This window comes from Sminthopsis crassicaudata, chromosome 4 (assembly GCF_048593235.1).
Source record: "Sminthopsis crassicaudata isolate SCR6 chromosome 4, ASM4859323v1, whole genome shotgun sequence".
NCBI lineage: Eukaryota > Metazoa > Chordata > Mammalia > Dasyuromorphia > Dasyuridae > Sminthopsis > Sminthopsis crassicaudata.
The window spans coordinates 425,540,792-425,563,697 of NC_133620.1; the positions used below are offsets into that span (position 1 = coordinate 425,540,792).

Consider the following 22,906-nt stretch of genomic DNA (forward strand, 5'->3'; position numbering starts at 1 on the left):
AAAGCTACATTCACTGAAATCTGTAATCTGATATGAGCATTCAATCAAAGAGCCATCCTCTGTGACAAAGTGGCAGATACTGTCATGTGGTACAGGGTTGCTATGGAAACCACTCCATTTTAACAGGCACCTTATACCTTACAAATATTCACAAATGGACAATATCCATCCCTTTTATTCTCTGCCATTATCAGACTTTAACTCATGCATAAGTCTAGTAGCTTGCTTTGTTTTCACCTTCTCACCCTACAACCTAATTCTAATTCATATTTTAAAATCAAAAGTAGACTTAATAATCAAGAAAGATTTCAGCAGCAGAAAGTCTTTTAACTTGCCTTACTTTTTATACTCCATTTATTTCAAGTGGGATCACTATAGGTCCTACTGAGAATTAGAGATAATGGGCATAAGGAACACTGACCCAAATATCATTTTGACTATCACCATCACCATCATCACCAAACTTTTATCAAGTTTCTACTATATGTCAGGAACTGTGCTAAGTGCTATAGTCCCAAAGAAAGGAAAGAATTAGGGGTTGGGGGTCAGGAAGGGAAAGTCCTGGCCTTCAAGAGGGTTCCATTCAAATTCTTAATATAACAAGACATGGGGCAATGACTAGATAATGAAAAAGTCTCTCCAAACTAAACTTCTCTTTTGCAAATTAGAGTATCATCATTTTTATTAGACATCTCTCCTTGAAGTTTATATTATTTTGTAATATCTCCTACATATTTTATAGTTTATATTTTCTTAGTTGCTTGCATTTTGTATACCAAGACTAGTATGTGAACTCCTTGAAAGATCAGGATATATGTCATCTTCATATCCCCAGTGCTTGACACAATGCCCTTCTCAGAATAGTTGCATAATAAATGTTTGTCATTTAGAACTAAAGCATATCCAAAGCCCCTGCATGCAAAAAATCAAGGTTATGCTGTGGAGGAACATGATGCATAATTTAATTTAATTTTTATCTGGTTCTGTGATTTCATTGGCTTAAAATGCCTCAACCAATGTAGATCTGTAATTATTCTGAAACTTATGGTCTTCGAGTAGCCTTGGGATACTGAGAAGTTAAAATGACTTGCTGTATATTGGTAACACAGTCTATATATTTCAGAGGCAGAATTTGACATGGGGTCTTTCTGATTCAAAGCCTCGCTTTCCAGCCTCTATTCCCTGCTGGCACTGCTGAAATTGTAGATATGACCTAAGGCACTGATATCGTTCAACCCATGCTATCATATGCTCTGCCACTTGGACTAGGCTAAGAAGCCTTTTGTGAATTATGCTCAACTCTGAGAACTAAAAGCATACACACAAGCTGTTTCTGAAACTCAGTCTTGTTTTTTTTCAAGTGGATGTGACTCACCCACCAGAAGAGGAGTTTATAATTCAGAGAGTACCTGCCAGAATAAGCTATGGGCATCTCCTCTCAAAAGCTCCACCGTATCCCCCAGCTGGATGTGTAAGGGAGGTCCTTCTTGTAGTGGAGGTTGTGGATTTCCAGTGTAATTCTTAATGACCTGCATCTTCGGTAGGCCTAGAATAAGAAAAACAAAGTTTTTCAAAGAATGAAATGGAAATGTATAAAGTCTTAAACTTACTTTAAGAAAACAGAGCTATTATTCACATTAGAAGTTTAGACACATCTAATCCTAGGAAAATCTCCAGAGTGACCACACTGGAATGCTTTATAACTTTCTCATTATTTAAGCCATTAATGAAATGCAATGCAGTTCTGCTCACAAACTCCATACAGAGTCTTACCCTCCCCTATCATCAATCTGTTTTTAGTTGAAGAAAATATTTCTCCTTTGGCCAATACCTCCTTCACACAAACACATCACGTACAGTTTAATGGAAAAGAATCAATTTTTTTCATCAACTTTATCCTTTCTGCCTATTACTTTCCTCCTGGGCACTGGCTGATTTCATCACTAAGGAGGTTCACCCTTTCTGTGTATGTATCACATTGCCCAGGCTAAGGTCCATATCTTAAGGTTATCTTTGTAATTTGAACCAAAAAATGTGATGGATGTGTTGCTGTAATACTTAAGACATTTATATGGAGAAATTCTTTGGGCCAGAATTTGAGCTTGTAAAATAGTCCCAATTAGGGGTCATGTCCAAGATAATAGAATTCACAAGCATTCCATTATTCATATGACAAAATACTTAGAAGAAATATTTTTCTTTTTCTTCATATTATCAGTTGCTAAATGCATGTAACCTGGGAACTCAGTTCAATCTGTCATTTGCAGGAACGATGATTTCCATCTTATGTGTTCCCTTCATACCAATATTTGTGGGTGGTGCTGTATCAGCACAGTGGTTTTTTTTTTTTTTTTTTCACTTAAAAGGGAGACTTCTCCCTCTTAAGACATGATCTAATCATAAAGATGCAATTCATTACACATTTATAGATTTCAATCATTGTAACAGGTTGTCTATCTTTTTTTTTTAACTTGGGTCACTTCAGTAAACACTCGCCATGATGACATAACAGGTTCAAAAGTTATGCTAATTAAATGAGGAAAGATAAATACATCCCAGTTCTAGGAATCCAAATTTATAGGGACAGCTTCAAAAACAGGTGAACTGTTGCACCTCACAGATGGGAAAAAAAAAAAAAAAACATTCAAAATTATGAGGCAGTCCTTGACTTTTCCATTTGAGCTAGATGATAGAATGGATAGATTGCCTAGCTTAGAGTCAGGAAGAATAATCTTTGTGAATTCAAATACTGCTTCAGATACTTACTGTGAGATATATATGACCAAGGACAAGTCACTTAACCCTGTTTGCCTCAGTTTCCAAATTTGTAAAAATGAGCTGGAGCAGAAAATAGCAAACCACTCCAGTATATTTGCAAAGAAAATCCCAAATGAGGACACAGGGTCAGACCAACTGAACAACCACTCAATTTTAAATGAGCAAGCTAGAATTTTGTTTTTAGCTTCTACAAAACAAGAACTATCATGCTATGCTTGGAATGGAGGCTAAAAAATTTTAACCAAAACAGCCTTTTATCCTTCTAGTCAATCAGCATAAGAAAAAAATGGGGAGGAGGCTTCAAAGTAATGCCAACTAATTTTTAACTTTTACCTTAATTTTCTTGTTTGAAAGTAAAAGTACAGTTACAGGTTGCTACATTTCTCCTACTTTTCTTATTTGAACTCTGTTCCAAATACAAAGACCCAGAGGGGATGGCTTTAAGCCTACTATTTCTTAACTAAATGGAGTAAGGTGGGCCCCAGAAACTATCTTACATAAACAATAAACTTCATCACCTTTTACCAAGAAAAACACCCACAAGAAAACTAGATAATTATCAGTCTCATTTACATTAAATTGTAAGTTCACCTCCTAGTCTTGGAACCAAAACTAAAGATTTTCTACAGTCAATTCAGTTTCAAATATGAATTGAAATCTGAAATAGTGGGGGTCCTAAAATTCTTAAAGCAGAGTATATGGGCCTCTCTCAACTCACAGGGCAGGATATACATCTTTTCAAGCATATACCCCTGGAAGATATGTAATCATAGGCAAAACTAGTAGCATGGAATGAAAGGGTAGGTATGTAATGATTGAGAGCTCTATTTTTGTAGGGAAAGCCCCCAAATTTTGAATCACAAAGCTTTTTTGAGTACCTGAGTTTTAAGATGAGGGAATTAGACTAAGTAAATTCTGAGATTCCTTCTATGAATTGGAAAGTAAGTTAACCCCAAAGTTTCCAATGCTCTTGGCAGAGGTGGGAAGAAAAGAAAGAAGAGGAAAGAGGAGGAGGAAGAAGAGGAAGAAGCATTTATATATTGAATCCTATATGCTGGCCATTGTGCTAAGCACTTTATAACTATTATCTCACTTGAACCTTCCAAGAATCCTATGAGGTAAGTACTATTATTATCCATGTTTTACAAGTAAAGAAACTGAGGCACAGATTAAGTGACTTGTCCAGGATCAGACAGCTAGTGTCTGAGATTACATTTTACCTTGGTTCTTCCTGACTGCAGGCTTACCACATTGCCTCTGGAAATAGTGAAATTCTGAAGAGACAAAGTGAAAGGTGAAAAGATTATGTAAAATATTTTTGATGTGTTGGGCTTGGGATTCTGGTGAGACATCCAGATGGTCTTGTGTTATAAGCAACTGGGTCTGTACTATAAGTCAGAAGTTAGGTTAAGGCTAGAGGTAGAAATTCAGAAATCATCTGAAGGCAGCACAGTTGTAGTAAATCAAAAGTGGGAAGCAGTTTACAATTCTTAAAGTACTATATAAACATTAAGTAATTTTTTTTCTGCTCAAAGGGAGGAGACACTCTTTAAATAATAGTAATTGTTGAAAATTTAAATTAATGTTTCTCCAAAAAATACATATTCCCCTATTCCCACCCCAAGCCCCTAGTTCTTCATTTTAAAAAATGATGCAGCAATTAGGCTGCTTATAAGATAAATAAAATTATTACTGATAAATGGAAAAATTTTTTTTTCAAAAGAAGGAATTTGAAAGGGCTGGTTAAATTAAATGTCAAATATCCAAGCATCAATATGATGGACAGCCTTATCTACTGTCACTGTTATGGTTTAGAGTAATCCCTGGTTTTTCAGAGCTAGACCTTTCTCTATGAAACAGCTGTCCCTTGCCTCTGCTATCCTCTTTCTCTGATTATTCCCACCACCCACCAACCCATTCTAGAGTAGTCTTTTTGTAGAATCTTTCAGGCTAGAAACAATCAGTTTCCTAAATAATTACATCTCCCAATCTATAATATTATGACAAGAAGGGATCCTTTTCCCAAATAGCCAATTCCATTCACTTATTCACTCTTTACTAAACTGAAGAAGTTTTTTGTTTGTTTTGTTTTTTGTTTGATTTTCTTTTGTTTTGTTTTTAGAGAAGGTTAGGGAGTGAGAGAAAAGGGGACATTACCACAAATACTTCTTTTGTGGTACTCTAAGAATCCAGGGTTACACTAATATTGTGTAGACATCTCAGTTTTAACTCTGTTATCCTTAGAAAGTGATTACCAATGATGGGTGTTTGCATAATACACAACTACTTTATGTCTATAAACACTTTCCTTGAATAAATCGAAATCAGCTCCTATGACATCTTGTACGACTAATGATTTTTTAATGTAGCTTTGTTTAGACTTTAAATTAGGTCTCTGAGGTGAAAGGCCAGCATATTACTGACAGCCCATTTATCTAACCAGCACCATTCTCATCTAAGTGATTGCCACAGAGAAGCTTAACACATTAGGGGCAGAAATCATCAGCATCATGCATAGATGTCCATCTCTAGAGTGGAAATCATGTTTGATGCCATTATTCATATCTAGTGTCTGCTTAGGAAGCAAAATGGTAGAAGGTAGGATAGTCAATTCAAAGCTAGTGTTTCTGAGGAGAAATCTACCCTGGAGGGGAGGGGGAGAGAGAGTGGGAAAGATACTTCTGAAAGTAAGAATCCATATCCTAGATCAGGACATGAGCAAACTAAAGTCACTGAACTGAAATTGTGATTGTTCTTTGTATGGCCTGAAGCTAACATTCTTAGCTAAGAATGCTTTTTTTCCTCATTTATAATTAAATCAAAATAATTTAAGTTAATTAAAATGGGCTGTTTTGTTTTTATGTTTCCATCCCATTATCTCAACTTTCTCTGTATCTCTTTCCAACTGACTCTAGTAGGTGTCTCTGTTCACTTGTATAAGCCTTTGGGACTCAAATTTCCCACAGTTTCACCCAAAGTGTTCATCCCTGAATATCATAACTTAAATCTTCCTCAATGCATCCAGGTTAGATCAAAAGGATAAAGGTACTTCTATCAAGATGATAGGCAAAGACGATAGGCTCAAATCCTCCAGTAAAATTGCTTTACCTATTAAAGAGACAAAGTTTCAAACACATGTCTCATGTTAAAACTCATTAAGATGCTTAGACTTTTCCATTTCTCTCTTAAGTTGAAAATTTGTCATATCTTCAAATCAGACAAGAGCTGTTCTCTTCATTCTGACCTTCATCCCCCTTTCTAGATTTCTATTTGAGCAGCTAAGAGGATAGGACAGATAGATAAATCAGAATCACCAGAAAAAGTGGATTTGCCAAGAAAGAGAAAAGGAAAATGTTATTAAATGTTATTAAAACCATAGCCCCAACCCCCCAGAAAAACCGGATTTGGAAAACTGGTTTTGAAAAAGCCCTAAATTTAAAATGACCCAGCACCTAAAAAGACCCCTGTCTCCTTTTCTGTCAAAATCCTGCTTTACATAAGAATAGCAACAGAAATCTCAAGCAAGACCACTGTCTCTCTGTCCTTGTCTTTGATGCATTTCCTTAACATAAGGAAGCAGCCCAAACTGTTTTTTAGTGTCTGTCAACCCTATAAAAAGCCCTATGTCCTTTTGTTTCAGGGCCACACGCTTTGGATACTAATCCCGTGTGGTCAAGTCAACTTAAATAACTTCTCTGATTAAAAATTAATATATCTCAACTTGTCTTTATATTTTGGCACAACAATGTCAACACATAGAGACTGGGAAATAGGAACACTGAAAAAGAAAGAAGAAAAGAAACAGGAGGGTGGGATATCTTCAAGGTAGAAAAGTCAAAGCTATTAATAAACGAAGTTATTAGTGATGTTGAGACAACAGCCTTCAGTAGAATGGTGGGGACTGAAACCAGATTGCAAAGGATCGAAGCTTAATTGTGAAATGCAGAACATTTTTTTTTAAATTGTTTGGAAATAAAAGAGAAGAGAGATAGAGCACTTCAGCTTAATGGGGCAGAAGGGTTGAAAGAAGGTGTTGTTTAGAACAGGGAATACCTTAGCATTCCTATAGGCAGATGGGAAGAAACTATTGTATCAATTTCAATTAGTATATCTATAAAAGAGCAGGCAGTAAACAGAGGACATGTTAACCTTTAGAATAAAAAATATAGCTCTTCTTGGTAAACTTTTTCAGCAACATATTTTCTAATTGATTTTTTTTTCTTTTTTTAAGTGCTAAATCAAAATTTATGTTTCCAAATAACATAAACCAGATTTTTTTTAATCGTCTGGTAGATTGCTATCCTCAGTAACTAGAGGTTGATTTTTTTTTCCTCATATGTTCTTCAAAAGTTTTGATAGCTAATGTGTAATATATATAAAATGTATTAAGATGTCTAAAAAATTTATAAACTTTTTGGAATTACAGAAAGTTTTTTAATGATAGGCATAATTCCCATGATTAAATATACTATATTTTAAGTAAATATCCTTTTTTTTCCCCTTAGCTATCAATATGCAATATGTAGATGAAGTTTCTTTCACAGGGGAAAAAACATCATTTTCATGTGTAAAACAAATATGTTCTACTAAAAATGACTAATACTGACTAACAGAGTCATTTCAACTCACAAAGAATATCCTCAAATCAGATATCTAGAGATGTTGAATACATCTTCCAAATAACAAAATGTTTTTTAAAAGTTTTTACAGACTCATCTTCATACAAGAATTAGTTGAAGGAATGGGGAATGTTTATCCTGGAGAAAAGAATACTTGGCTTTGGGACATAAAACTGTTCATATATTTGAAGGATTATCATGGGAAATAAGGATTTATCTGGTGTTACAGTATGAGCACTATAAGGAAATAGGTTGAGATTACAAGGAAGCAGTTTTTGGCTCCAATTAAGGAAAAATTTTGTAATGATTAGAGCTGTCCAAAAGTAGAAACAAGCAGGAGTGAGTTCAATATAGTTCTGTGTTTGTGAAAAGACTGGATGTGGTGAAAGAGTTGGCTATTTTAAAATAATATAAATATGTCATATCTCGAATCTTTTGAGACAACCAATTTATGGCATTGAGTTGTTTTTCAATTGTTTCCAACTTGCTTTAATCCCATTTGGGGTTTTCTTGGCAAAAACACTGAAATGGTTTGCCTTTTCTTTTTCCAGTTCATTTAATAGATGAAGAAACCAAGGCAAACAGGATTAAGTGGTTAGGAAGTGTCTGAGGAAAGATTTGAACTCTTGAAGAGACTTAATGATTCCAAGTCCAGTGCTTTATCCACTAAGTCATCCAGCTGTCCTTCAGCCAATTTATGCCTCTACTGCTTCATTACTATTCCAAGGTAAGTATTCCACAAACAAATTCTTAAAAACAATTCCTGTAGGTTTTATTGGGTCTTCTCCACCATCTCATATCCCATCTTACTGTCTCCCTCATTGTTCTTTTTTCCCCTCTAAACATATTGCCACATTTATCATGTTGCACAAGAAAAACCAGAACAAAAGGGATAAAAGGGAGAAAGAAAGAAAAAAAAAAAGCAAGCAAACAACAACAAATATGAAAATACTATATTATGATCCCCATAATACTCTTTCTGTATGCAGATGGCTCTTTCCATCACAAGTCTATTGGAATTGCCTTGAATCCCTTTACTGTTGAAAAGAGCCAAGTCTATCGCAATTGACCATCTCATAATCTTGTTGCTGTGTACAACGTTCTCTCGGTTCTACTCACTTCTCATATCATCAGTTCATGTAATTCTCTCCTCTCTTATATTTCTTTACTTCTTTCTCTTCCCTGAATGTTCTCTTGCAGAAGAACTATTTCAATCATGGAAAGTTAAGTATGTTCAGCTGCTAATCCTCACATACCCCAATGTTTGTAGCCATCACATGAGGATTACAAGGTTAAAATCAAGTTGCTTTATTGTTGATGTTCTGAATTGATAATATTCCTATTGAATTTTATTTTAGAAGAGGCAGATGACCAACAACCAACAATAATCATTGTTAATAATTAATATAACTAATTAATTAAATAATAATTAAATAGATAATGAAATCAAAGATTTACATATAGAAGATAGTCTAAAAGTCATCTAGTTGTCTGGCTTCACTATTATATAGATGAATAAAATGAGATTCAAAAGAGATTAAGTAAACTTTTATAGCTAGATGGCTAGAATTTTGGCCTTGGAATGAGGAGGACCTGAATTCAAGTCCCAGACTCAGACACTTACCAGCTGTGTGACTCTGGACAAGTCACTTATCTCCCTTCAGCTTCTATTCATTTCTAAAATGAAGAGAATAATAGCACCTATTTCCCAAGGTTATTGTAAAGATCAAATTAGATAACTTATTAAAACTGCCTTGCAAAATTTAAAGCATACAAATATATGCATATGAATGTAACCTATTGTGATTATCCCAACTCATACTAAGTGACAAAGGCCTGATTTGAAGGAGATCCTCAAAATTCAAAGTCATTGTACTCCTCTGCTGTATCAAATAAATCCTCCTTTGAAAAAACAATCCTAATATTTTCTTCATTGGAGAAGGGGGAAAAAACTTGGAAGGCTAATTCCTTCTTTGGAGAGCAATGCTGATTTGGTTAGAGTCATTTCAAAGCACTTTCACTGAGCCTCTGAAACATGAATTTTATATTCATGAAAAAATGGAACATTCAAGTTGAGAAGAAATTATACTATGATCAACTACTCGAATAACCCCAGGTAATAAATGTGGCAACAGACACAGATAGTAACAAAGCTAGGGAGTAAAGTCAGTATAAATGTTGGAGAAAATTAGGGAGTAATTAGGGAGTGAAACTAGGACTTGTTACTGCAAGGTTAATGTTGATTCTAGGTCATCAGGCTTATTGAAGGAAGAGGAAGGCATATTGGACAACTTCTTTGTAAATTAGTAGTAGATAGGCATCTAGCAAAAAAGACTTCCAGCAAACCACCCATCCTGCTGCCATATTCAGGAAAAACATTCAGAGGAAACTAAGGCAAACAGGAATAAGTGACTTACCCAATATCACACAATGAGTAAGTATCTGAGGCAAAGTTTGACCTCAAGATGAATCTTCCTGACTCATTGTATCATTTATATCAAAACTGTATCATTTTCATAGCACTGTACATTTAGAGTTAAAAGGAACCTAAGGGCTACTGAGTCTATCTTCCACATTCTTACAGAAAAGGAAACTGAGGCCCCAAGAGATCAAGTAACTTGAGGAGGATCAGATAGCAAATAAGTGTTCGAGGAAGGTTTTGAAATCAATTTTCCTATCTTCAAACCCTGAGTTCTATCCTCCATGTCATTTAGTTATCTAGTTCTTCCTTCTTCCTTTCCTTTTTTTTTCTCCTACTGCCTTTCTTCCTCTTTTGACTTATTTCTAGCCTCATTTCCCTGTTGCCCTTCTTGCTTCTATATTAAATCCCATTAGAGAATTCAATTTTACCAAATTTTGGTGCTATTCACTTTGAGCATAATAATCTAAAAGGGTGGGTTATTCATCTGTTTTAAACTTCTTGGGAAATAAGAATAATGAAACAGAATTGGAATTGTCAGGAGACTAGTGTGACCTATGTCAAAAATACAGATCTTGGGTTGCATATATTAGCAACCTATTTCTTTGTGTGTATTCTTTTGGTTACAGATTTAACACTGAATTCCAAGGGCATTAGAACTCACTATTAAATAGATAGATAATACCTGCTTGTGACTGTCCTTCCTGAAACAGCCCCTTCTCTCTGATTCTGAAAATTCTCTCAGGGAATCTGTTGTCATATAGAGGAGCTCTTAAGCTACTTCTCCGGTGGACCAGATAAAATCAAGCTTGTCTTTGACTTTCAGATTGCCTTATTTCTTTTCCATCTCCAGGATGGAAAGAAGTCTTATGGGATCATCCATTTTTCTCTTCCAATTTCACCAAGTCTAAGAATTCTACCATTCTTGCAGGAGGCAGGAGGGTTGTACTTAGCAGCAAGCTATCAATTATTTCTGACTCATGCATGGTCTTCTATTATTGAGGCTCACACATGACACTGGATCCCGTAGAATCATGCTCAAACCTAAATGATACAGCTTAAAATACAAATCACAGCAGCTCTCAAGTCCTCTTAGAACTCCAAATCTTAGGATAGTGCTTTGGTCTTCATAGAATATAACATTCTAATTCCTCCATTAGTCATGTTCAGCATGTATACATTTATGATAAACACAGATATGAACTTTGTTTAAACACATTAGTCCCATATGTCTGAATTATATTATGAACTTCAAGCACTTTCAGAAAGTTATGAACCTAATAAGATATTTTTATTATTATGAAAAAATCACTTCTTCACAAAAAAGACTATATTATGTAGATTTAGGTGTATAATGTTGACCATATGTCTATGCAGAATATAGATCATTATAGATAAAAATTAAAAGAGTCTGTGCAAGCACATGATGATAAAAGATTATTCTCATTAATCAATTCCTCTTAAATAATCCAAATCCTATGATCTTATGACTCTTAAGTCATCCCAATAAAACAAACATGTAAGTGTCTAGTGAATGCAAAGCACTGTATTAGATGTTAAGGATAAAAAGTCTTCCATCTAAAAAAACCTTCCGGGTCTTCAACAAATTTATATTCTGCTATATTGTTAGGTGGTGCAGTGGATAGAGTATAGTACCTAGATTCAGGAAAACTCATCTGGACTGAGACACTAGTAGTTTGACTCTGACTAGTCACTTAACACTATTTCTCTGACTTTCTTTATCTGAAAAATGAGAAGGAAATGACAAACTATTCAAGTATCTTTTTCAAGAAAATCCCTGGAGAGTATTTGTGTGCTAAGGTCTACAGAGTCACAAAGGTCAGACATAACTGAACAATAAAATTATATCATATTATTGTATGTCACAGCTACAATTTATTTCCAAAGCTCTTTACAAATATTATCCCATTTTCCCCCTCAGAGACACCGTAAAGAAGTAAAGAAGCAGCTATATGTCCCAGTGGATACAGAGCCAGGAAGACTCAGCTTCCTGCATTCAAATTTGGCCTCAGGCACTTCCTACCTGTGTCACACTGGACAAGTCACTTAATCCTGTATGCCTCAGTTCCTCATACAGCAATAAATGATAACCTTCAGCTAAATACAACTGTCTTGCCTTCCTTCTTCTAGATGGCAATCATAGTGACTTCCACAAAGCTCACAGCAATGACATATAACAAACAGATGATACTTTAACTTTATTCCAGCTCACAAGTCTCACCTCTGACCTTACAATAACCTGAACCATATTTATCAGAGGCTAAAAGAACAAACAACAACAAAAACCTAGTTTTGTGCTTCCAGATCTCATAACCCAAAATAAATGGAGACCAAGAAAATAAGGGAAAGTAGTGAAATTGTGGAGAGGGGCTTATTTTCTGAGCCAGGCTACAAGCATTATTTGTTTTCTTAAAGAAGTTGAAGATTCAGATTTCACAGATTCTATCCTCTTTGCTTTCATTTTCTAGTTATCTAAGGCAATAAAGAAGACGAATGTTATAAAACTGGGCAGCCTAGAGAGAATGGTTATACAGAGGGGTTTAATCCTTCCTGACATTTTGTCAGTAGTCTTGCCTCAGGTGAAAAACTCTTGCAGCCACTAAAGCAGTTCATATAACCTTGAACATATTACTTTTGATCTCACCATGAAACTACCTCCGAGGTCAACAAAAGTTTCATATACTTAAACTGAATAAACCTTGACACCTAAAACATGTGCTCCAAAGTGCTTATTAAGTACACATCCATTCTAGGGTGCCCTGATTGTTTACAGTGAAAATTCCATCCATATTAAATTGGAAACATCAGAGAAAATTTGCTAAAATACAATCTTTCCTTACCCTATCTCTTAAAATCTCTACTTTCCCACAAAGTTCACCTGAAGAATCACTTCCTATAGAAGAACTAAGGTCAATCCAATCTCAGACATTTACTAGCTGAGTGACTCTAACAAGTAACTCCAATTGTCTCCAAAAGAAGAAAAAAATATATTTACTTTATAAATGCTAGTACTATTACATAGGATGTTGAGATTTGTAAAGCACTTTACATATAATATCATTTGATCTTCATGACAACTTTGAGAGCTAGATGCCATTATTATCCCCAATTTAATAATAATAATAATAATAAAAGCTAACATTTAATATGATGCTTACTATTTGCCAGGCCCTATATAAAGTGTTTTACAAATTATTAGCTCTTTTAATTCTCACCATGGTCCTGGGAGAGAAGTGCTATTGTCATTTTCATTTTATAGAAAAAGAAACTAGTATCTGAGATAGAATTTGAATTCAGGTCTTCATAACTCGAAGTCCAATGCTCTATGACCCAAGCATATTATTTATAATTTTTATGTAGTATCTCCCTCTAAGAAAGTCCAGAAGTTTCTTCAATGCTCATTGAAGTGAGTATTGACTCATTGATTACTTGTTATAGATGATATTCCCATGCATTTTACCATCTTTGTTTACCATGTATTTTTTAACAACAAAATTATTTTTGGGGAAGAAAAGGATCTTTTAACTTCTTGCCTTATTATATAGGTAACTACTTCAGATAGATGTATTAGATTGGAAAGAGGGCTGGGATTTAGTAATAGAAGACCTGAGATTGATCCCTGGATCTGTTAATTATAGCTCCCAAGTGGAGGTAGGCAGTAACAATGAGTAATAAATTCTCCAGAGCAGTGTCCTCTTCTGCAAAATGAGGGGAATCTAACTAAATGATCTCAATGGTCTTTTCCAAATCCCAAGCAATGATTCTATGATCCCATGAAATCCAAAGGTATAGAATCAGGCCTATATGTCTAAAACTAGATGAGACCAAATCTCTGTTTCTAGCTTTACTTCTTCATCAACTTGTAGTGTAACCTAGAAAGAGTCAAGTGTTTTGTGGCTAAGTTTCCATACTGGAGGTAAAATATTTATTTCTATGCTTTTAATGGGAAAATAAAAACAGTGAAAGAAAGAAATGAAATGAAATTAGTATTCTTTAAAAATAAGCTGTCTTTTATATGAAACAGGGGAAAAAGAGTTAAACTCTGGTTTCATTGATTATAACAATGATAAAAGTAACAGAAGTAGTTATGTCAGCTAGGTGGCTTGGTGGACTGTAGGCTTGAAGTCAGGAAGACCTGAGCTGAAATTTGCCCTCCCTACTCATTAGCTGTGTAACCTTGAGCAAGTTATTAAAATCCCTGTTTGCCTCACTTTCCTCATCTGTAAAATGGAATTTTTGTAAATTTGGATTTTGTAAAATAGATTGTTGTGAGGATCAAATGAGAAAATATTTATAAAGTGCAGTTCACATAGTAAACACTATATAAATGTTATCTAGTAATAATAGTAGAATTACATACACATACAAATATAGATATATATATAGGGGATTGTACAGTTTATAGACCATTTTCATAAAAAATGAATAAATTAACATAGGACAATTTTAAATGTTAAAATGTGAAAGAGTGTGGGAAAATCCTGTATAAACCAAATATTTTTTGTTTTGTTTTATGTTCTAAGATTTCAGCCAGGCTGGAAGTACAGTACTGAGATTTGACCTGCTCCATTCTTGATCTGGCCTGTTTCTTCCTTCCTTAGGCAACCTGATTCCCAGCCTCTTCACCTTGGAGCTCACAATATTGGAGTTGAATTTAGTGCAAGTGTCTGTGAGCTCAGAACTGCCAAACTCAAGGGATTTACTCATCTTGGATTCTTTTACATCAGGATTTACCAGCCCTCAACACTACATCTAGCAAAAAAAAAAAAAAAAATCCACTTTTGAAAAATAAATTAATGAGACTTCAGATCTCTGTTAAAGAAGAAATATTATTTACTATAGGGGCATTTGATCCTTTCCTAGGGTCAATATTTTATAAATTAAATTTTAAAGGTTTTCTTCATTAAATGATATGCCTATTCAAAAATATTCTAAAAGATTCTCTTTTAGAGGTTTTACCCTTAGATCAATGTATACTTGTCAAGTTTTTAACTTAATATCAAAAACAGCATCAATAATAAGTGAAACAACAATCTGGACAGAACTCTGTTCTGGCATAGTATGACCACCCTCCGTATATTATCATCATTGCCACATTATTTTTCTCCTCTTCCCCTTTAAGTTCTCATTTATATTAGATTTTTACCAGCAGCAAAAAGCTTCCTCTGAAACACCATGTAGTTCTTTCACTTAAGTACTCTGTTTTCCAGTAGGGAATGGAAAATGGGACAATGAGAGCTGAATCAACCCCTGTCCCATTTCCACGCTCTTAATGCCTTAGCTCACATAAATGTCCAATCCCAATTCCAAATCCCAAGGAACAAACACTGGCAATTCTCTTCCCTACATTTGGACTTAGATAAAAGCTTCTAAAGTACCGCTCACTGGGGAAAGATACATCTCCAAATGCAAAAATATACAGTTTTTGCAATCCAAAATGTATTCCCTGTGATGAGTTGATTCATCTAATTTACTCACTTCAGTTGCCTTTCAACTTTCCCTTATGGTATATCTTTTATAGTTTAGGGTTGGTTTTTTTTTTTTTTACTAAATTTCTAGTTTTTCCTTTCAGGTTTATGTCCACAGCATGCTAGACCCCTGCAATGCTTAGAAAACTCTCTTTTTTCTGTTTGAAAACTTTGGGCTGTATATTTATCCCTTAGTAGTAACTGCTTCAAAGAACCAAAGGTTGGGGGTAGTAACTTTCATGTTATGTTAAAGAAGGAACTGAATTCCATAAGCATTTCTTCTATATCCAGAGATTGAGGTGTTTTTCCCTATATTTCCTATTGATTAAACAGGCATCTGTTGGTTTTTGCTCATTTGGCTTTTGATCAGACCACCACCAAAAAAAAAAAAAAAAAAATTAACTATCTCCATCTTCCTAGAGTGAGGAGAATACACAGCAGGAGGATTTGACAGTGACTCCAGTGACTTAGACCTCAATCTCTTCCATTCAATCAAAATAATGCTTTTCATTTACTTTGATTTCTTCTTATTGAAAGATGATTTGTTCTTGTTGCATTTAGTCAAGAAGAGGAATCACTACAAGCTAAATGATCTGTTGACACCTCAATTTTCTTCATCTTTTTACTATCATACAATCTCTTACTTACCCCAGTGAAATACCAATAGAGAGATCGCTAGTAATTGTGGTGGTTCTTATCTCAGTGAAAGTGATATAATAAAGCTATTCTTATTGGAGATTGGGATGAAAGCAACACAATTTATAAAAATAATGAAACTGTAGAAAGTATTTTTATCATTTATTATATTTGCTATTAAAGGGATTTATTGAAAACTTAATATTGAGTTTATATCTTGCAATAATTTATACCTACTATGTGGTTTTATGCAACACACTTTCCACCATCCCTGTCCTGTTCCAGACCACGTGAGTTTTTTGGGGTAGAGGAACTCACTCAGTATGGAAACTCCTTTCACCAGTGAAGATTAAATACTGATCTAACTCTTTAATTGATGAATATTAGAAGTTGCTTTTAATAGAAAGATTATGTCTTATCTACCTATTTATCTCTATCTACCATCTATCAATTGTTGTTTAGTCATTTTAGTTGTAACTGACTCTTCATGACCCAATTTAGGATTTTTTTGGCAAATGTACTGGAGTAGTTTGCCACTTCCTTCTTCAACCATTTGCTGATGAGAAAACTTGGGGCAAACAGAATTAAGTGAATCCCCCAGAGTCACACAGATAATGAGTGTCTGAGGACAAATTTAAACTCAAGCCTTCCTGACTCCAGGGCTGGTGCTCTATCCATTGTGTCATCTAGCTGCTCTATGTAAAATATAATATATATATAATGTAAATATATACATATATAAATATAATGTAAAATACAAGTAAAATGTAATAAAACATTCTACATATTCTGCTATAAAATGATATATGGATGCTTTTGTATGTGTATATGTAAAGTGGACACAAAATATAAATATACACATACACACATATATGACTTATATAGAAATTATATAGTGTATAAAAAGATGGAAATGTATAAATATATATATTTTATAAGATATAATGTATGGAAATATGTTTTAAATAAGGTAATACATATATACATATATGTATACATGCTGCCTTTGAAGTTAGGAAAAACAAATCGTCTAAAATATAAATATATAAAACATTAATATATATATATATACATATACACAAAACCAAAAATCCTTTGGGACGTAACTGTAAGTAGTTCCATATATATTTCCCTATATAATGTGTATATGGATGGATGAACAGATGATGAATGGATGGATGGATATCTATTTCTCTATTCTATGTTTATTATATCTATATGGTGCATATGTGGATATACATACCCACACATATTCCTCCCATACAGGGATAGCATCATTTCAAGCTTTAACAGTTAAACACTATGACACTAAAATCCTCTGAACCCTTCTTAGCCTGCAAGGTCTTCCTGTGGCCAAGCAGCAGCATGGGAGATAAGTCAAAGATAAGCCTGAGGTGTCGCCCTATTGGTTCAGCACCTCCTCCTCACAGGGTTTAGCTGGAATCCTTCTCATTTGCTGCTGTTATCTAGGATATCCTGACTTCTGAACCATTCTTTTACTACATAGAGGACTGTTTTCTCAGCCAATCTGAACAGTCTTCCTTCCAATGTCACTCCACTTTGTCCAAGAACAATTTACACTTAATCTAACCCATGGGGTTGACTGGTTGATTGAGATTTTTTCTCACCTCTTATGACATAGGGAATTTTCTCCCTTCCTTTAAGTAGGGTGATAGCAATTTCATGGATTTACTCAGTCATCTCCACCCTTACATTGGCAGATGATCTCAAGCAGCCTTAGGCAGATACTGGCTGATTGGCTCTGGGCAAATCTGAGGCTCTCAGAGCCTTGGGCACCTAGCAAAGACTATCAGTTGCAGAATATTATCTCTGATTTGGTAGACAGAATCAAGAGCTCCCTAAAAGAGTAAAATTCAATGTCCCAACCAAATCCAAGAGTCAACATAATAATAGCTCTCATTAAAACATAGTATTTTTCAATTTGCAAAGTTTTACATAAATCATCTCATTCAGTCTTTGCAACAATCTTGTAAAATAGGTGTTATTTTTATGCTCATTTTAGGAATGAGGAAACTGAGACTCAGAGAGGTTAGTTAAATGACCTGCCTGGGTCACACACTTATAAATCATTTCTTTTTGCAGAGGCAATTGGGGTTCGGTGAGTTGACCAGGGCCACACAGTTTGTAAGTGTCTGAGGCAGAATTTGAACTCAGATCCTCCTGACTCCAGGATCAATACTCTTTCTACTGCATCATCTAGCTGCCCACACACACACTTACTAATCATGAGGTCAAATTTCATACTGGATTGCACTATTGTTCAAAACAATGAAGAAAAATCACCTAGATGTCTAAGATCTTAGAATCCAAAGGCAAAAAATAAAATTTCTTTATGGAAATAAAACTTCCCATAGATAATCAGGTTCATTTGTACTGTATAAGCTATCAATATCCAAACCAGATAACAGTGTCACTTAAAAATGAGATATTGATATTATTCTGAGTGCAGATTGAACCATACTATGTTTTACATCTTTCTATTTCTTTTTACATTTGAGTCTTCTTATAAAAAGTGACTAACATGCAAATATTTTACATGATTGCACATATAAAAACTATATTGAATTGCTTACCATCTCAAGGAGCATAAATGGGAAGGAAGGAAAGAGGGACAGAATTTGGAACTCAAAACATTTTTATAAAGTTTAAAAAAAATTTCTTAACATATAACTAGGGAAAAATAAAATATTATGTAAAAATAAGTTCCTGCAGTCTAAAACTAATGTCTAATGAGTCCAAAGTATACAGTTTGGGGGGGAGAGGAGGTGACTCTATTTTCTAAAATTAATGTCATCAAGTGAGATGACATTTCTAAAGTACTTAGCACAATGCCTGGTGCCTAATACATAATAGGTGCTATATAAATCCTCATTCTTTCCCCTTTACCCCATATCTTCAACCACCAAATATTATGCATCATAAACAAGTATATGACATATTTTCCATGCTACAAAAGTTAGTTATATTTTTAATGGAGCAACCAGAAATCAAAAAAAATGTTCACAGTTAATAACAAAATATTGTGGCTTTCTTCCCCCTTCCCTCCCAAAAAAACAAACTTTAAAACATTTCCTTAGGAGGAAAAATAGATTTATTTCAAGTAGATCTAATGTTTACCATAGAATGCTAAATAATGGGATAACACTTGTTATCACAAACCATTGGCAATGAGCTCAAAGGCTTCTTTTCCAAAATGGCTCTTCCTTTTTCTGATCATTGCAAAAGACTTAGTATTTGGTGAAGGGCCTCAAGTCCATGTCATATGAAGTTAAGTTGAAGGAACTGGGGATGGTTTATCAGGAGAATTGAGGAACTGATGGTGACTTCAAAAATTGGAAGGTATACTTTGTGGAAGAGGGATGAGCCATATTCAGTTTGGCTTCAGAGGACAGGGTCAGAAGGAATATATGCAAGTTGCAAAGAGACAAAATTTAGACTTAAAATAAGATTTAGACTTTCAAGTATTAAAACTAATCCAAAGAAGAATGAGATGGGCTTAGAAAGAAATGTATTCCCCTTGATTAAAGGTCATTAAGCAAAGGCTGGTTAATTCCATTTTAGATAAGTTTTAGAGGGATTTCCTGTAAATGGAGAGATTTTAATTTCAAGTTTGCATGTCATGAACTGCCTATGTAATTGTGGGGTATGTAAAAGACTCTCATGATGAAAGATAGAAAAACAATTTGTTCTGGCCAAAGACATTTCAGGAAGATACCATGTTAGAAAAGGGGTTGAGGGAGAAATGCTCTGAAATAAAATCCTAGCTAGTAAAGAGTTTTTAAAATAGTGTGGATTCTTAATCCAGCATCTGTGAACTTATTTTTAAAAACATTTTGATCATGTACTTCAATTCCTAGAGTCAAGTAGATGGAGCAGTGGATAGAATTCCAGGCCTAGAATCAAGAAAACCTAAGTTCAAATCTGACCTCAAATATTCCCTAGTTATCTGTATCTAAACAAGTCATTTATGTTTACTGCAGTTTCCTCATCTGTAAAGTGGGGATAATAGAATTTGGCTTCAAAGATTATTGTAAATATCCAATGAGATTATATATATATATAGTGTCTGCATAGTGGGACCAATATAAATGTTAGCTGTTATTACTTCAATAGCATTGATTTCCTATATAATTCTATGTATTTTATAACATTTAAAATATTATTCTGAAAAAGGATCCATAGAGTTCACCAGGTTGCAAAAGGAGTATATAACAGAAAAAAAATATTAAGAATCCTTCATTAAAAGTTGACTAGATGGACAGGAAGATCTCTTTTTTGATCTAAAATTCTCTGACTTTGTGATTTATTTAAGAGATTCCCAATCCAATGATTGCTACTCAAAAGGATTGGTTTTAGGGCTCTCTATTTTCTAAACCAAACTAGACTGACAAGTTCTATGAAGAAATCTAGCAACTAAATGAAAGAACTGAAAGGCAACATGTTTTTAAAAATGCCAATGAGAGCATATTCTCGCATTGCCTAATGGGTAGAGAAAGAAATATTATGTTAGTCATATGACTAATGGGCAAGGAAATGAAGCCAGAAGCTTGTATCTCTGAGCATTATTTTAAATACTGGCATATGAAAACACAGGCAAATTAGGGACAGATGCCAATCTAAAGGTATATTTACTTCTTTGTCCCTACATTTAATTGGTGTACATGTGGACACATGTTTTGAGTGCCCCTCAGGTCACCCTTCTTCAAAAGGTTTTGCCGTTGTCATTTTTATAATGCAAATCATATTTTAAATGTCCCAGAAGGCTCATTATTGAAATGAACCCTTAGGTAAATTCCTTCCTCAAGTTAAGGAATACCTTTGTAATCTGTATAATGACCTCCTTCTTTTTGAAGTTCATCTGCATACCAATGAGAAAGATTGTTATTAACAGTATTAAACTTTATTCGATCATGAACATTCTTTCCCTTGGTAAATTTTCAAGTAGATTTTAAGATCAAACTTGCATGTCATGAACTGCCTATATAAATGTGGGCCATATAAAAGACTTTCATGATGAAAGAAGAAAGAAAAATGCTCTGTCTTAGCCAAAAACCATTCAGGAAGCTACCAAGGTAGAAAAGGGGCTGGGGAAGAAATGTTCTGAAAATGTTAGCTGGTAAGGGGTTTGAAAAGTGCTATGGGTTTGCATGCCAACTGTAGTTTTTTGACTTTCTGAGTCAGTATATGCCCATAGGGATTCCTTATGTACGGTTTAGTGGCTCTGATCTCTATTTGAGTTTGACACCATTTTGCTACATGACTCAAGGTAATTACTAATAAAGTAATTAGAAGATCCTACTTTCTAAAAGTGCCAATATATGCACAGTAGAACATAGTTGGTCAGTGTTCTATGGAGAATTATAAGCCCCAAGCTCTTCTGTTTATAAAAGTAACTTTAACAATTCTACTCTAAAACACGATAGAATTTTGTATCACTGTAGCTAATAGAATCCCAAATGGGATATTTGAAAGATTTTTGAAAATTCACTCTCAGAAAGATAATACTAACAATCAATGAATTCCATTGATAACGCTATTTTTAAGCAATATTCCATAAAATGTCTATTCTTGTGATATGCTAAAAATAAATTTTAAAAATTGTTGAAAATATACCAGCAATCTAAATACAACTATCAGCCTAAAAAAAAATCACCAAAAAATGGGATTGAAGTCGGTATCTGAAAAATTGCCCATCAGAAAAACAGAACTGCATGCTCCAGTATGAACAAGTCTTTTTTTTTTTTTTTTTTGAAGGGTATGGAGAAGGCAAGGATATTATTGTAGTTTTGTAGGGAAGCTAAAAACATTTTTTTTTCCATGCCCAAAAGGTTTTTCTTCAAATCAAAATATTTACACACACACACACCCTTGATGGACAACATCATGTAATAAATAAATTATTAACTAAATACAGTGGAAAGAGCAATGAAGAGATTATCATATAGCCTGAGTTCAAATCCTAATTCTGTCACTTATTACTGTACAACTTCAGGCAACACTTCATCTCTCTACACCCCAATTTTGCAGTAAAATGAGAGGATCAGGTTACATAATCACACAAGTCTTCCAGCCTTTTGCTCTTCTTCCTCTTCCACCAGAACTCAGATTTCTGCTCCTAGACACTGATAAATAAAGGGGTTATCTTGCCGTAGAACAAAGCACCCACCATCTACCATCTCCAGATCATTTTTCCTATGTCTTGGCTATATTCCTTAACCTGTTGGAACTCAAACAGCTGCCCTTGGGATAGTGTTTTTATTTTAGCTCTTCCAGAACCAAGCCACCAAGCCATCTCTAAATGACATAGCCCCAGCACAAGTACACTTGTACGCTCATCTCTAGCTAGGCGGTCAGGTAGTACTTACTGTGCATAGAACACTGGATCTAGCCAACCTTAACCATGTACTAACCATGTGACTTTGAGCAAGTCATTTAAGCTAGATTTGTTTTAGTTTCTTCACCTTTGAAATGTGTATAATAGCATCCACTTCCCAGGGTTATCAAATGAGATAATATAATACAATGCTTAGAAAAGAGGAATTATTACTGCTGCTATTAATTAATAATAATTTTAATGAATAATTCTTGTTCTCTTTCTGACATGTTCCTTTCTCCTCACCCTAGCATTCCAACTCTGACTCTCCTCTATGTATTGTTTTTTCCTATTAGATTTGTATGCAATTGGTGAAAATCTTCCAAGTTCATACTGGTCTGAACAGACACAGAAAGACACACTGTACCTTGACCCCAATATATTAATGTCATTTTGACCCTCCTCAAGAACCAACAACTAGACAACCAACAACCAAGCCTCTTGGGCACAAGGATTGTCTTGCTGGTTTGACGTTGTACTCCAAGTACCTCATACAATTTCTGGTATGCTGTAAGCAAACTAATGAATGCTTTTTAAAAAATCATTCTAAAGTTACTTCCAGTTATAGATC

At 34.4% G+C, this 22,906-nt stretch overlaps 1 protein-coding gene across 1 annotated transcript in view; it reads right to left on the reverse strand.

The window, feature by feature from the left end:
* VAV3 (vav guanine nucleotide exchange factor 3) overlaps nt 1-22,906 on the reverse strand; it is a 448,180-nt gene that overhangs the window by 69,516 nt on the left and 355,758 nt on the right. The window contains exon 20 of the mRNA XM_074262844.1: nt 1,410-1,546. Coding sequence (XP_074118945.1) covers nt 1,410-1,546 — 137 coding nt within the window. The remainder of the gene's footprint in view (nt 1-1,409; nt 1,547-22,906) is intronic.